The following is a 15,874-nucleotide window of genomic DNA, read 5'->3' on the forward strand; positions in this document are numbered from 1 at the left end:
GAGACATCACTTTCACACATGGATTGGCCCCCACAGAGTCCAGACCTGAACCCGATTGAGAGTCTTTGGGATGTGCTGGAGAAGACTTTCCGTCATCAATACAAGATCTTGGCGAAAAATTAATGCAAGACAGAAATAAATGTTGTGACGTTGCAGAAGCTTGTGGAAACGATGCCACAGCGAATGCGTGCCGTGATCAAAGCTAAAGGCGGTCCAACGAATATCAGAGTGTGTGACCTTTTTTTTGGCCAGGCTGTGTAGATGAAGCATTCACAATTAGCCTAATTGTTAATGCAGCAACTTGATCTTTAAAAAAAAGGTATTTATATAGGAAAGGGCTTGTATAATACTCAGTCTAAATACAATGAATAGAAGGAAAAAATACATTTCAGATAAGACCTTTCTGAGAAAAAAAGACGAGATAATAATGGCGAAATGACAAAAAGAGGACAGTGAGGTCAGTAAAACCAGCTGATGTGTCTGATCAATGTGTTTATGTATGCACCATATGCGCCAAGGAAAATTCCTCGTAATCCTACTTCTGATTCTAATGTCAAGAACATAAAAGTAGACTATGTACTGCAGGAAATTCTGTTAACGAGAAGGTAGATATGGAGCTGAGGAATGAAGGTTGGAATATGGCAAGGTAATAGTTTTATGTAGTATTTGCATAAGGTTGACAGAGGAAATAATGTGGTTAAAAGCACCAGGAGCTGATTAGCTCCAGGAGATGGCAGTAATGCAACAATAAGCACGCCAGCTGTTGCAGCAACTGAATGTAGAAGAAGAAGTGGAGGAGGAAGACGGCTTCTCAAATCCTGCCAAAAGACCAAACACATTCCAGATAGTGGTCTCTAAGGGTCGACACAATGGAGTTCTTCTTACACATTAGTTTAAAGAAGGAGCTTTTCTGTGCATTGTGCACCGCTGTCCCTCCTCTTCCTCACCACATCTGCAGAGGAAGTGAAAAACTCCCAGTGTCACAACTACGCGGGAGGACACGTCTATCCTGGGGAGGCTTTCCGCGTGCCTGTGTCGGACCATTCCCTGCACCTCAGCAAAGCCAAAAGTGAGTTTCTGTCATGGGTTCATCCATAAGTGATTTATAGTATTTGCATCAGAAAGGTGCGCAGGGATTTCTCTTCCTGACAAACACAGCAGCTCCTGCAGCTCCAGCATGGGGATCTGCTGTCAGGACAATAGTAACACTGTTTGCAGCCTGGGCTCATATTTGATTGGCTGTTTCTTATTTACTTTAATTCATAGTTGTGTAAGAAAGTTGACAGTAAAGAGTGTTTGTCACTCACAAATGAGGCCTAACTTTAGTCAGATGTTTTTTGTAGGACACGTCATTCTATGAAATGCATCGGATTGCTTTCCTCTCCCTCCGCCCCTGAGACACCTGACAAACATAAGAACACTTGTGGGTTGGACAAAAATAATTGGAACACTTAGAAACTATCAGGGGCCGTAAAACTCACGTGCTCATGCCTGACAAAATATATTATGCACTCTTGAAATCAAAACTGAGGCATAATGCCAAGATCAACTATTCCTCTGCACGTATTCAGGGTTGACTCATTTTTGTTGTGTCGTCATTAGTTTTCAGACTTTACCCCATGGCTTTGCAGAATTGCCCACTACAATACAGACAAAATTCAATGTATAAAACATTTGCAATTTATTAGAAAATGGTCTGAAAAATCAAAATCCAGAGTCGTAAAGATTGAACTATTTATCACAACCAAAATGCTTTGTTGATATCTCCATGGAGAGGGATTTCTATATCATACAATTTGAACAGAATATTGTAAACATAGAGTAAAATAATGATGAAAACATTTCAGAGAACACAATTAGGCGTGGGAAAATAATTGTAAACTATTAAAGTGGTTCAATGCTGAGCAATATGAGATGTATAATGATGCAGAACAAAATGTAAGTTGTACAAAATACAAACATACTGCAGAAATAAAGGTCAAATTAAGGCAATTCAAAGTACCTTTGAGAACAACAACAACGGTTCAGTTTGGATCAACAACCTTATGACCGCCAAACTTAGGTTCCTGTTAAATCAGCACGAATTATGCCCATTTTTCGCTGAAATCCACATACATTGATCTTTTCAAATTACAGCTACAGGTATACTCAAATCTATGTTTTCCTACCATATGTTTTGCTTTCTACCTCAGTTTCAAAACCTGCGCCGCACTGGGAAGGAACAGCTGTCATTGGTGGCGAATTCAAGGAGGCGAAGCTGTCCGACTACAAAGGCAAATATCTTGTCTTCTTCTTCTATCCTCTGGACTTGTGAGTAATACCTCAGACACGCATTATTTTATATTTGTGTTGCCTGAGACTTTATTATGATATAAATGTGGCATTTTTTCTTCTGCAGCACATTTGTCTGCCCCACTGAGATCATTGCATTCAGCGATCGTGTGCATGAGTTCAAAGCCATCAACACCGAGGTGGTCGCCTGCTCCATCGACTCCCAGTTCACCCACCTGGCCTGGTGAGATCACTGCTCCGTTATACACACAATATGCTCCAAGACTTTAATGGCTTCAGATAAAACAACTCAAGATGTTGACTTTACTCTCGTATATGAGTAAAGAAACCAGAAAATATTCTTATTTAGGAACCTATAATAAGAGAAGAATACAGAACAAACAAATCAATTGATTCATCAAAATAGAACTAATACTTTCATCTCTGCAGCTCAGTTTTCATTAAGGGGAGAAGTGCTTAATTTTGTTGTTTTACCCCCATTAGTTGTTTATTTTTGGTTTGATAATAGCTTGTTTGACACCTGGAATGTTCCTTTTTCAATATTTTAACACTTTTTGTAATTAACAGGATAAATACGGCCAGAAAGGAAGGTGGACTTGGGCCAATGAAAATCCCTCTGCTGTCTGACCTCACGCACCAGATTTCTAAAGACTATGGAGTGTACCTGGAGGACCAGGGACACACACTGAGGTACGATAAAATTTATGGCCTTTATCAATGGTTTATAGGCTTAATGAAACCCTGTTATGTCTCCATGAGGTGCTTTAAGAACAAACAACAGACAAATCGTTACATAAGCGGACATGAAACACTTTTTTAATTGCAGAAAAATCACATTTAATGCTTCTGCATGTGGAAAAATGTGCTCCATTACTCGTATCTCGTAGATAGCTGATTATTCTAACGACTGCAAAAGTTTGAGAGTGTACAGATTACAGTAAATCCTAAATCTCACTCTGTGTCCCTCTGTCTCTCAGAGGACTTTTCATCATCGACGACAAAGGCATCCTGAGGCAGATCACCATGAACGATCTCCCCGTGGGAAGATCTGTGGATGAGACTCTGAGGCTCGTCCAGGCTTTCCAGTACACTGACAAACACGGAGAAGGTACAAGAAGCTCATATAGACAGCATTACCTGTTAACTAATAGATGGTTGTAAGTGGATTATTCAAGCTGATTTTCTTGTGCTAATTGTCTTTCTAACTGTTTTGTTTTTTTGTTTTTACAGTGTGTCCAGCAGGATGGAAGCCAGGCAGTGACACAGTGAGTATCAGCGAGGCTGTGAATGTGTTGGATCACTTGTCACTAAGTTTTTCTATGATGAATGCATAGACAAAGTAGCATGTATTTTAAATGAGTCTGTGTACAATCAGTTACTGCAACAACTAAAGAAGAGCATTTATATTTCACAAATAAGTTAAAGGAAAGAGACTGCCTCTGTGAGAATTGCCTGTATATATATTGTGGGCCCTCACAGCAGATTTGGGGTTGGAGGAATCATTGGGAAACACATGGCAGACTAGTTCATAGCATGTTTAGCATATTTCTATTGTCAAGTGTACTATAAAGAAAATGTAATTGAATGACTTCTCTCCCACAGATCATTCCCGACCCTTCAGGCAAGCTGAAGTATTTTGATAAACTGAACTGATCTGCGTTACACTCGGCCCAGTCTGTGAAATAGCAAAAGTCCAAATAAAAACGTGTTTTCATAAAATGTTGTCTGTCTGTTATTTTAGATCCTCCTGAACAGTTTTCGCATAGCTCATGCCTTCAGTTTACACTAGCGCAGAAGCCTGGATATCACTGGGAATAAACAGCTGTCATGATGTGAATTCACCCAATGGTTTCCAGATGTTCACTGCAAATACGTTATATTACAAAGAGTCATCCGACAGATAAGCATACTTTCCGTGCCAGGTATGGTGTCTGTTTTGTTTCTTTTTGTGCATTGTGTAGTGTGGTTAACACAACAGACTTAGTCATTTAGGACCTCTTCCTATAAGCCATAACTCGTATGGTTACACAGGGAGAAGACTCAAAGCGAAACAGGTAAACAGCTCTGGCTGAGGTGATGCATGTGGAAACCAAAACTGAAAGTGGTTTGTTCATATTGTCATCCAGATACTTAGGGTCAAAGTCAAATTGATATATAGGGAGCTTTAAAAAATAAACCATGTTTGTGCCAAATCAATGCACAATGCCATTTATGCACAATGATTGCAGGGGTTAGCAAGGAGTTAAAGTGGAAATTAAAACACTTTTTAAAAGGATTGAATGATTTTTTTTCCTTGTATATTCCAGAGTCATGAATTCAAAAGAAGGCTCTGGCTTCAAAAGGTTTTCAAAAAGATCATGGGATGGTTATCAGCCCTGGAGCTGTGGCTGTACTGTATGAGGATACAGGTTCTGAAATATAGTAAGAACATACAGGGCATTAAACACTAAAATAAACACATTGTAGGGATTTTAAAACCACATGTGTGTTATTACAGGCGCAATATGTTTTATTTTTTAAACATTGGCACAGGAGTCTGGATGCTGCATTCTCTACCAGTTGTAATCAGGTAATAGTGGCTCGATTCTCCGTCTCTTGCATGCATTTATAGTCCTGTACGATCTCCTAAAAGGTCATCAATTTGTGATGTGGTGGATGTTCCTTGGCCTTGCCCGGACATCCGGTCGATTTCCTGTGCTGCAGCAATATGTGACCCAATGATGTTTCGGGCTGTCTTGATGACCCTGTGCAGAGCTCCTGGTGCATCTGACATACCACGCTTCGATGCAGTACGTCAAGATAATCGCAGCTTCGTCTGTCCCCTCTTTTGTCTTGGATGATTGTTTTATTGAACGTACAACTCTGTTGACAGATTGCATAAATAGATCAAAAAAGGTTTTGATTTGAGCAATGCAAATATTTGTTTGATGGTTTAAAAAGATGCAATTGTGACCTGCAGAAGGAAAATGTATCATTAAATGTACAGATATCACGCTCTGTCTCACATGGGTTAAACTTTACTCTAAAGCCATTAAGCGCCTGGCCTTGTTTTTTTCCAGGTCTGGTTAATATTTACCTTTTAAACAGTATTCAAATGAACTACAATGATAAGGAGTAAGCAAGCAGAAAAAAAGGAAACCGGATTTAAAAGGGTGTCCCTATATGGATTATTGTGTCACTTCCTCCAGTAACATATAAAAGGGAACTCGGTGAAGCTGCTGTACCACTTTTGTGACACAGCCAATGTAGTTCTGTATACGGTTTCTTTATTCTTTGCTGGGGGATGTACTCCTGAGTAGCGTATGACGAAACAAATTTTGCTTCTATTCACATTCAGAGGATTAGTAAGAAAACGGAAAAAAGGAAAATGGAGAAAACGGCCAGTTATATATTACGGAAAGCTGAACCCAGTGACGTGCACGATATCATGCGACTCATAAAGGTAAGGGAACTGTTAAAGTCCAATATTCTAAAAATAGGACAATTGTGACATGTGATGGATTACTGTAATCTCTGTTAATCAATTGTGTTTCAAGTTTGAAAGCTTAATTCATGTTTTTTCTTTGCTTTTAAGGAACTGGCCAAATTTGAGGAAATGGAAGAGAAGGTCGTGCTGACCGAGAAAGGTTCTTTAACCCACTTGAACATCATGTGCCTGTATTCACCAGGTTTTTTCCAAAAATGATTTCAATCTTCTTCATACATTATCATGAAATAAATGTCTCTCTTGTAGATCTCCTTGAAGACGGCTTCGGAGATCACCCATTCTACCACTGTTTGGTTGCTGAAGTCCCAAAATTGCAGGGCACAGAAGGTAAAAACATATCTAACACAAGACTCTTTACATTTATATAGTCTTATTTGGAAATACTTCAACCCTGTGAGTTTTAACTCTAACTTATATTGTGTTTTCTTCCAGGGTACGATGTGATTGGATTTGCTATGTACTACTTCACATATGACCCTTGGATTGGAAAGCTGCTCTACTTGGAAGACTTTTACGTCATGCAAGAATTTCGTGGTGAGGTTCTCAACAAAAGCTGTTAGATAATGGTAGTAAAGGTTAATGAGTTACAGCAACATTCTTGAGGGGAACTTTAAAAACAATCATGTTCTCTTTCAACAGGTCTAGGCATTGGTTCAAAAATCCTGAAGGTCTTGAGTGAGGTACGTCAAACAATTGCAACTTTATTCAACTGTGTTCAATACTTTATGACTTTGTGTTTCATGTTTTGTTTTTTTCTCCCCCTTTAGACAGCAGTGAAGACTCGCTGTAGCGGCATGCACTTCATTGTAGCAGAAAACAACACCAAGTCTATCGAGTTCTACAAGCGAAGAGGAGCAGCTGATCTCTCTTCTGAGGAGGGCTGGCGTCTTTTTGAGATTGAAAAGGATGATCTGCTGAAAATGACTGCCCCATAAGAGCTTATGTACTGTTTAATGATTTGTGCTGACTGTTGGTGAAAGCAATGATCCTGTTTTTTAGTCATTCTTAATACATTTTACACTGTAAGGTCATCTGAAATGTAGCAAGACCACTGCTGAATGAATACTGATGAGAGGGGAATAGCTATACTCACATTTATTTGTGTTTTGAAAAACATTAAATAAACTTGATTTTGTGTAACAGAATTTTGGTTCCTTTTTTTAATTGAAAGAATCAGCACCTCGGTTTCATGTTGCAACACTTTGTCTGGCCCGTTTCCCCAGATCAGGAACACTAGAGTAGTGATTTGAAGAGGGTGTTTTTGTCTTTTTACATTCATATTCTGTAACGCCATTACAACAAATCCATACATTTTAAAATAACTTCTGAATAAAAACATACCCAGGAAGTACTAGAAATGTAGTATTTTCACTTACTGATTTTAGTTTAGTCTAACTAGGAATTAACTTTTTGTTGTAAAATTACAAATATCCTGTTCCAAGACAATATTATGTGCCAGTAGCTCAGAATGAGTGGTCAAGTTTGGAGAGCCTTTAATTAGGTGAAACAAAATTATCATTTTACACACAGATATAAATCTAATTTAAAACATAATATTGTAAAACTACTCATGTAGAGTTCCAATATATCACATGTGTACTTAAGCAGTAGTAAATGTTTTCTACCAGTGTTGTTGATGACATGTGGAATATTGTATTTTTATTTTCTATTACCATAAAAATATTTTACTAGGATCACATCAAATATTAACTTACGATTGATTGGACTTTTTAATAAAAGTTATTTGACCAGGAGGCTGATGACATTGTGAAGTAAGTTAATGCACTGAAACTGGGACAGGGCGTTTCATTGGGCACATGGCATCTGTTTGTTTAAATGTTGGATGCTCTCGGTTTGGAGGTCAGAGTATAATCACTTTTTATTATACACTTCTACGCTGCATATTCGTCTACTGTTGGGGGAAACGAAGCAGTCCTCAGCCCATTACTAGCTACATCAACCTCGGGGCTCAAACTAATTAAAATTAACACTGCATTGCACGTCTTGACATAACCCGTTTCAACAGCGTTGCTCAGATTATGGCCTGTTTGGTGCCTGCCGGTGTGATTTCCACCACAACCCTTCCGCATTTTCCTGCTGCTCTCGGGCTGTGACGTGTCGTGCTGACGGCGGCCTCGGAGCTGGAGGAGCATGGGGCTGTAGCATGACAAGATCTGGCTCCAGACGTCCTGCTTTGCTTTCAGCCGAGCTCCAGAAACAACCCATAACCCCTCCTTCTCCGCTCCTCTCCGGCCCGCCCAAATAACACAAAATTCCCGACTGAATCCTGCCCGAGTCTGGGGGAACCAGGCGGCCTGGGAAGCCGAGGTGCGGACGGAGGCCATCCCTGCAGCATACATCTGGTACGCAGGTCATTTTTTGCTCCGGGCCACCCTTTTGCAGAGCTATGTTTGCATTTGTGCGTGTCCGTGTGTCTTTGTTTTTGCATGCATGTAGTATTATAATTTATTTCTTCATTGTCATCGAGAGGCCGCAAAGGGTTGGGCCTTTTCTTCTCAGGTCCGGGCCCCATAGAGGCCGTAATTGGTAATTCCGGCCTATCCTGTTAGCTAGCATGCCCGCTCAAAAATGTTTTTTGTGGTCGACAGTTGTCGATTGCTTACGTTATCTGGGATGGAATACTAGAGTGAATGAGCGTTATAGTTATCAATATAATCCAATTAGCATTTTCTAATCCCCGATGTGTATTTTCACCAAGTGTTAAATTAGCATCCGTCCAGACACCAAGCTAACAAAATGGCGGATGCTAGTGTGATGAAAATCGGTTGTAGAAAACGAATGTGTTTAGCGCTCCTCCCGCTAGCTTTCTACTGCAGATTCTCTATAGTGCAAACCTAGTCAAATATTCCTCATTTATTTAGGACTTCCTACTACATGCATGGGGTTGTAACCTTTCTGTGCTTAAATGTGTTTTTGCATTAAAAATCGGGGCTTTGCGTGTGAAATCAGTGCTAACGGTGCTCCAGTGGTCAGTTGAGGACATTACCGTTAATCAGCTCGTCTTGCTTTACACTGTGTCTAGTCTGGCGTGAATGTGTAACGCAGGCTAAGTTAGTGAGACCACCCTGGTTTTTATGTGTTGGCGGCATCTTTTCAGCACACCGATGCCCTGTGTTGTGCGCCACATTTCCACACACACACCGTTGTCATCATTTTCCACCTGGGGGTGGGGGATGGTACATTCAATGGAAATTAAATGGCACCCCGGCTGCATCGTTCACACTACTGTTTACATTTCTGCACCCCCCCTGTGCGTAACGGGGTGATATTATCTCACCTTCTTCTCCGGGATGAGGGAAACGCTATTGCCATTTTTGGCTGAACAATTTGTTTAGTTGTGTTTGCTGATGTAGTGATGCAGTCATTGTAATTATACCACTTGATGTCCTTCGCGGCAGACATAAGCCAACACTGCACAACTGTATTCTCAGTGTTGTTTTAAATGCTTCCCTTGGCTTATATATACTCAATTCACCTGTGAGGTCAGATTTATTTGCAGTGAAAGAATTACTTTTTGCATCAGGTTACTTTAACAAATCAAATACTTTATAAAGGGACCTGTTCATTGCAGCAGCACATAACACATCACAGTGTAATAATAAACAGTAGTTAGTTGCTTTTAACCATGACACAACTGCATAATAGGTAATGTGTTTTTATGACAGTCGCTTTAGGTTTCTATACTAGTGTTGATATGATGAAAGAGTACTGTGAAGTACAAATTGTAAATATATTAAGTATATTTTTTAATATATGTGTATACAGAGTTGGACACATTTCTGTCTCTACCACATGTGTAGTGAGTTTTGAAACTGTCATTGTCATAGAGCATTTAACATGTGTCCAAAGTTTACGTTATCAAGGTGACAACAGTCTGTGCAATGTTTTCCTGCAAAACAACTGAACAACAACCTTTAAAGATGAATATGTTTCGGCTGTTAGGCGTTGCTCAGGCTGCAGTAGTTGTGTAACTCAAGGCCAGTAGTTTCTTTAATCATGTGACTCAAATTATCAACATGTCGGCCACACACACATTAAGTTGTTTCTTCAACAAGCTCATTGTGGCTTTCCCATGCCACAACTATTAAATAAATGACTTGATTCTCTTCACATTAAAATGTCCTTTGTGAATCTTTGTTTCCTGGTTAATTCAAATCGCATTGATTACCACGAACACCTGATTTTGATTCTGTTTAGCTTGGATTCCAACAGTTTAGTTCACAAAGATCTAAACAGACTTCCTATCTTTTGCTTTCAGCGCTACACTAACAAATGCAGTGCGAGGACAATGGATGAGGATGTCACCAGGCTATCAATACATTCTGAAGAGCCTAAAATAATATTACACGGATCGGGTAATTAGGCCATTTATGTCTTTTTTATAATATGTTAATTACACAATGTTTGTTTTTGGTACGTGTCAATTCTTGTGTTTCAAAGAATAGGATTTCTTTATTAGTCGGATAAATTGAAATACATGTGAATGTCTTGAATTGTGTGGCATCTGTAGTAAACCAGTTACAACATTAAGGTTACCATTTTTTAAAAAATCCACAAACAATAATATTGATATGTGGGTAATCCGGTTTCTTCCAGATGAGGGTGGTGCCGGCGGGCAGGAGTTTGTTGTGGAGCTTCAAGAGACAGTGTTGGTGTCCGAAGGCGAGGGCGAAGGCATGGCCGTACACCGGTTCGCCCCAGACGAGCTCGTCATCCAGGACGCTGTTGAGGATGTGGTGTCTGAGTATGTGCACTGCGACGAAGATGAAGACGTAGCAGTGGAAACCTGCGTGATGGCTCTTGACGGCGATGAGGAAGGTGTTGCCATGGGAGATATCCATGACGATGGGCTGGACCCTGAGCAGCAGGACGACGACCAAGATGGCTGTGGGGATTATCTCATGATATCCTGTAAGTTTATACATGTTTTGCACTGGGATGGAATTTCGCTCCAACTCACTGAACCATTATCATAAATATAATGTGAATGTTCCAAAATTAGACTTGCCAAAAGAGTGCTGCTGATTTTTTAAAGTAAATAATAATAATAATAGTTTGAATTTATACAGCACCTTTCTAGGTACCCAAATTGTGACACTTGTGTTTAAACTTCTGACACGGTGCAGCTACAGACTTAGTGAAATATTTTAGACTTCACATTTTTTAAAATGTAAGTCTCACTAGGTCATAGACACATACTTAACACAAGCAGCCACTATACGTTCACTGTGCAATAATTACAGGAATAATTGCAGCAGTTACTGCCCCACTGTACATTCTGCTCGTCTAACAATCCAAAGTGGTACACACTCTGTATGAAACAGACTCGGTGGTCATTACCACTAAGTGTTAAAATTCAATCTGAATTGTTAGTGTGTTAGTAGACCCGCAGTAAGACGAGATGAGAGAAATGTTGGACTCCATTTGTATTTCTGTAGTATTGAGAAACCGGAACTACTTCTGTTTTGGATGTAATTGTTGTAACTTGTTGTTAGGACTGACTAGATAATATTAAGTATTCAGAAGAGATGGTGTAAAAATAGATGTGTATTGTCTTTCATAGAAAATATTTCCAAACGTCATCTTCACTTAACATGAATAGTGAGGAGGTATTCAGCATTGAAGTTGCATAAATTACTCTCAAGACCCTTGCATCATGTCTCTAATAAAATGTGATCTCCTCGCTAGTGGATGAAGCTGGCAAAATGGTGTCTGAGGATGGAACGGAGGTCACAGTGGAGGGAGCTGTGGAGGACCAGGAAGTGGAGAAGGATGAGGATGGACAGGAAGTGATCAAGGTGTACATCTTCAAGGCTGATTCAGGGGAGGATGACATGGGTGAGTTACATTTTAAACCTGTAAGAAAGTGATGGCCGCTAAATATAAAACAAGATGTTGGTTTTGTCCCTAAAAATATTTCAAATTTGCTGGAGATATTTTCAAATAAAAGAGTATGCTTCATCAGGCTCACAGTTGCTGTAACACCCAAGTCTCAGCTCTAATAAGATCAATTATTTATTTACATTGTTTCATCAAAGAACTTGATCTGTTGTAGAAGTTATTAGCCAATGTTATTGTTTTTGACTTGAAAACTGGAATCTTCATCTTGAAAAAGGCTGTGGCTCAGTCTCCCGTGGATTTTAAATGGTTTATTTAAATTCTCCAGGAGAATCGGTTGACATCAGCGACGGAGACACGGAGAGTGTGGCGTTAACAGAGTCTTCAGGCCTCCGAGAGAAGATGGTCTACATGTCTGTCGGGGATTCTCATCACAATCAAGGAAACCACGGTGAGTCCGTCAGATCCATTGCTTTTAAAACAACGCTTGAATCCTGTGCATCGACCCCGCCACTGAGTGTCAAAGCTTTACAGATGCCAGCGTTGTTTGTTTCCGTGTTTAAGACATTCTGTCGGTCTCACAGGGGCCGAGGATAGCGAGAGTTGTGAAAACAGAAACGGCGCCGCCAGTGCTCTGCTGCACATCGATGAGTCTGACGGGGTGGATGAAATCAACAGACAACGCAACAAAAGCAGGAGACGGTCGGAGCCCCGCCAGGTACAGACAGGTAAGAGAAACACGGAGTTCATGGATTGTTTTTTAATATTTGTGAGCCGAAATGATACAAGAAGGCTGTGACATCATTATTTCCATTAGTGATAAGTTGATTCTACCTTGATATATTTTACCAATAACTATCAGCACTACTTTCATGCAGCCTTGATTTGGTTAAGAATAAATGGTTTATATCGGCTTATAAATAAATGTTATTTTTTATCACTTGAAAGGATTGGTGTCAACTCTCTTTCCCTCTCGTCCTGTTTCTCTCCAGCCATCATCATCGGCCCGTACGGTCAGCCTCTCACAGTTTACCCCTGCATGCTCTGCGGTAAAAAGTTCAAGTCACGGGGTTTCCTCAAACGCCACACCAAGAATCACCACCAGGATGTTCTGACGAGGAAAAAGTACCAGTGTACAGACTGTGACTTCACCACCAACAAGAAAGCCAGCCTCCACAACCACATGGAGGTGCACGCTCTGAGCAGCAAGGCCCCTTTCGAGTGTGAAATGTGCGGCAAGGAGTTCCACCAGCAGGCGGCGCTGTTCTCTCACAGACTGCAGCACCACCACCGAGAGCCCAAGAGCCAGACCCCCACAACGCCAAACAAGATGCATAAATGCAAGTTCTGTGACTATGAAACGGCCGAGCAGGGGCTGCTCAACCGGCACCTGTTGGCCGTCCACAGTAAGAGCTTTCCCCACATCTGTGTGGAATGTGGAAAAGGCTTTCGCCACCCGTCGGAGCTGAAGAAACACATGCGCACGCACACGGGCGAGAAGCCCTACTCCTGCCTGTACTGCGACTACAAGTCGGCCGATTCCTCCAATCTCAAGACGCACATCAAGACTAAGCATAGCAAAGAGATGCCATACAAATGTGAGCGCTGTTTCCAGACCTTTGCCGAGGAGGAGGAGTTAATGCAGCACGGACTAACGCACGAAGAGAATAAGACCCACCATTGTGCCCACTGTGATCACAAAAGTTCCAACTCCAGTGACCTGAAACGCCATATCATATCCGTTCACACCAAGGACTATCCACACAAATGTGCCATCTGTGGTAAAGGCTTCCACCGCCCGTCTGAACTGAAGAAGCACTCGGTGTCGCACCGGACCAAGAAGCTTCATCAGTGCCGCCACTGCAACTTCAAAATCGCAGACCCTTTTGTTCTCAGTCGCCATATCTTGTCCGTGCACACGAAGGAGCAACAAGCCTCTCCTGAAAAGAGTGAGTCTAAGAGGACAGAGACACACACTCCTGTTGTGTCACCTAAAAAGTCTTCAGCTAGCGCGTCCAGCCCCACTAGCCAGGCGGGCCGAGTCAGCGCAGCTAGCTTAGCCAGCAGTGTGACTGTAGTCATTGGCAAAGGACAAAAAGAAAGGAGAATCTACCAGTGCCAGTACTGCGACTACAGCACCGGGGACGCTTCGGGGTTCAAGAGACACGTGATCTCCATTCACACAAAAGACTATCCGCACCGCTGCGAGATCTGTTCGAAAGGTTTCCGACGACCCTCGGAGAAGAACCAGCATATCATGCGCCACCACAAAGACGTGGTGCAGGAGTGACTCTGACCGAGCCAAAAACTGTGCCACAACAAAGAACAATGTTGAAGCAACCACCACACCCCCAAACTCTGCACCCTCAGCCCCGCACACGCCACGCTGAAACAATGTGGCGTGTGTGTGTGCTGCACTTAGTCCGTTCTGTTGTTTTGCCCTTTTTTTAATCGTCAGCCTAATGTTTGTTCAGATATGTATACACATGTACATAACATAATGCTCTGTCCCAAGTTAGTAACAGAAGCCCTCTGTAGACTTGCACTTTTTACTGCATGTCCCTTTGCTGGTGAGGGTGTGCATGGCAGATTGTGCAGATGTCTCTTTGTAGATACACAGGTTTTTATTTCTTTTGCAGGCAGCAATCAGTTGTCCATCACTATGGTCTCAATATGTCTCAAAACTGCGATTTGCAAAACGTTTGCATCATTTTGTCATAATGTACTAAACACAGCAGTATAGTTAGCGTCATTTCTCCCAGTAGCACTTCCTGGTTAACATCATGATGAATTCTGTCCAGTTGTGTGTGATATGAATCGTGCGTGAGCGGGCCTGTCACGATAACTACTTTTACTGAGCCATAAATTGTCCCGGAAATTATTGTAATCAACAATATTGTGATTTTTAAAACCATTTTATGCCACTTATAATTGTAATATATTGTAATGCACATAAACAGGATGTTTAGTCTTTGAAATATCAGTTTGATAAAATATTGAGCTATCTTAATTAATTGAACCACACAACCAAGAGTGGACTCTCCGGCTCTGATAGCTAAATGAATTCTTAAAATAGTAAGGAAAAGGCGCCTTTAATTCTGGATATAATGTTGATGATGATCTTATGTTAAAAAACAACAGGTGTAGTGTCTTGGACATGTGCATACATCTTTTGATAAGTCGATATGTAATTATTGTGACAGTCCAAAGTGAGAGCGAGCGGAAGAATGAATGAAATGCAAAGCGTCTGCTGTGCTTCCTGGTTCTACGACCCCGTTTTTGTTTGGCTGGTTGTGTGATCATTCTTAGCTTTGTACACAGAATCATGGATGTGTCATGATAGTGATTAAAATCCACATATGCACCTCAATCACAATGCAACCAATCCCCCCCCCCCCCCCCTCACTTGCTTATCATGTGCTGGTGATATTTCAGTTTTAAGTGCCCGAAGCATTAAAAACGACGCCCTGACTTCAGTGTTTTGAGTCCAATAATGCTACCTAGAGAGTGAAATCCCACTGATTTCTGTTGTGATGACCCTTAGTTCTGATGATTAGCTTTTCAGGCGGATGGTTTCTAATTTTTTTAAAGTCAATCATGTCAATTCATCTATTAAATCACAGCCTTTTCACTGAAAGGTTCACATCAGCGTCCCACTGTCTGGCCTATTGGGAATCATACAGTGTATCGGGTGCTGCTGTTCTTAAAACTATGAACTGAATCTTTGGTTTTTGCCCTCACAGATGTATTTTTGCCAGCAGAAAGGGAAAAGGTATATCTTTTTAGATGCAACTTCAGAAGACAGGTGCTGGTGGTGTACTTGTACTATGGCTTTTTACCCTTTTGTTATCACCTGTGATTATTCCTGTTTTTATATTTATTTCATTTACAAGTTGTTGTATAGTTAAATGTAACTAGACTTCTATGGGACGTAAATTATTGTTTTGTATACAAATCTGTACAAAGCGTGTAGATGTAAACACTTGATAACAAGGAAATCTGAACTGTGTTGTTATGGATGTACTTCAACGTATTTGTTAAAAAAGTAATAAAAGCAAAGTATTTTACCCATTTTGTCTTCTATTGTCACACATTCTCAAAGGCCCACTACTGATGGATTGGACATTGCAGGATTATGTTCTACATATAGACGGCCGTCTTTTAAAGTCCTCTGCTAAAGGCTGAACGTTTCCGCAAATCTGAGGATCAAAACATTTACACACGGGTTAAAAATAT

The 15,874-nt window shown here is 40.9% G+C and overlaps 3 protein-coding genes across 3 annotated transcripts; all 3 read left to right on the forward strand.

Annotated features, from left to right (window-relative positions):
• The first annotated feature begins 759 nt into the window (after nt 1–759).
• On the forward strand, nt 760–4,011 carry prdx4 (peroxiredoxin 4). Its single transcript, XM_063896104.1, is given in 8 exon segments — nt 760–925; nt 927–1,069; nt 2,193–2,310; nt 2,399–2,515; nt 2,860–2,982; nt 3,270–3,400; nt 3,523–3,557; nt 3,895–4,011. Coding segments are annotated over 8 exon segments (774 nt in total). The 5' UTR covers nt 760–869; the 3' UTR covers nt 3,946–4,011.
• Nucleotides 4,012–5,479: 1,468 nt separating this feature from the next.
• Nucleotides 5,480–6,924, forward strand: LOC134871803 (diamine acetyltransferase 1-like). The gene is made up of 6 exons (XM_063894718.1): nt 5,480–5,734; nt 5,867–5,918; nt 6,026–6,106; nt 6,212–6,313; nt 6,419–6,459; nt 6,547–6,924. Exons 1-6 carry the CDS (start codon nt 5,660–5,662, stop codon nt 6,712–6,714), a joined length of 519 nt encoding a protein of 172 aa, XP_063750788.1. The 5' UTR covers nt 5,480–5,659; the 3' UTR covers nt 6,715–6,924.
• A 763-nt stretch (nt 6,925–7,687) lies between these two features.
• Nucleotides 7,688–15,705, forward strand: LOC134871802 (zinc finger X-chromosomal protein). Its single transcript, XM_063894717.1, has 7 exons — nt 7,688–8,142; nt 10,059–10,155; nt 10,397–10,711; nt 11,489–11,638; nt 11,967–12,089; nt 12,223–12,366; nt 12,631–15,705. Exons 2-7 carry the CDS (start codon nt 10,089–10,091, stop codon nt 13,926–13,928), a joined length of 2,097 nt encoding a protein of 698 aa, XP_063750787.1. The 5' UTR covers nt 7,688–8,142; nt 10,059–10,088; the 3' UTR covers nt 13,929–15,705.
• The last annotated feature ends 169 nt before the right edge of the window (nt 15,706–15,874 follow it).

The sequence above is a fragment of the Eleginops maclovinus genome, chromosome 11 (genome assembly GCF_036324505.1).
Source record: "Eleginops maclovinus isolate JMC-PN-2008 ecotype Puerto Natales chromosome 11, JC_Emac_rtc_rv5, whole genome shotgun sequence".
Classification (NCBI taxonomy): Eukaryota; Metazoa; Chordata; class Actinopteri; order Perciformes; family Eleginopidae; genus Eleginops; species Eleginops maclovinus.

Coding starts and splice junctions, on each gene's coding strand:
- LOC134871802 (XM_063894717.1), top strand. CDS start 10,089: ATGGATGAGGATGTCACCAGGCTATCAATACATTCTGAAGAGCCTAAA. Junction 10,156..10,396: donor AATAATATTACACGGATCGG/GTAATTAGGCCA, acceptor GGTTTCTTCCAG/ATGAGGGTGGTGCCGGCGGG. Junction 10,712..11,488: donor GGATTATCTCATGATATCCT/GTAAGTTTATAC, acceptor TCTCCTCGCTAG/TGGATGAAGCTGGCAAAATG.
- LOC134871803 (XM_063894718.1), top strand. CDS start 5,660: ATGGAGAAAACGGCCAGTTATATATTACGGAAAGCTGAACCCAGTGAC. Junction 5,735..5,866: donor ATATCATGCGACTCATAAAG/GTAAGGGAACTG, acceptor TTTGCTTTTAAG/GAACTGGCCAAATTTGAGGA. Junction 5,919..6,025: donor GGTCGTGCTGACCGAGAAAG/GTTCTTTAACCC, acceptor TCTCTCTTGTAG/ATCTCCTTGAAGACGGCTTC.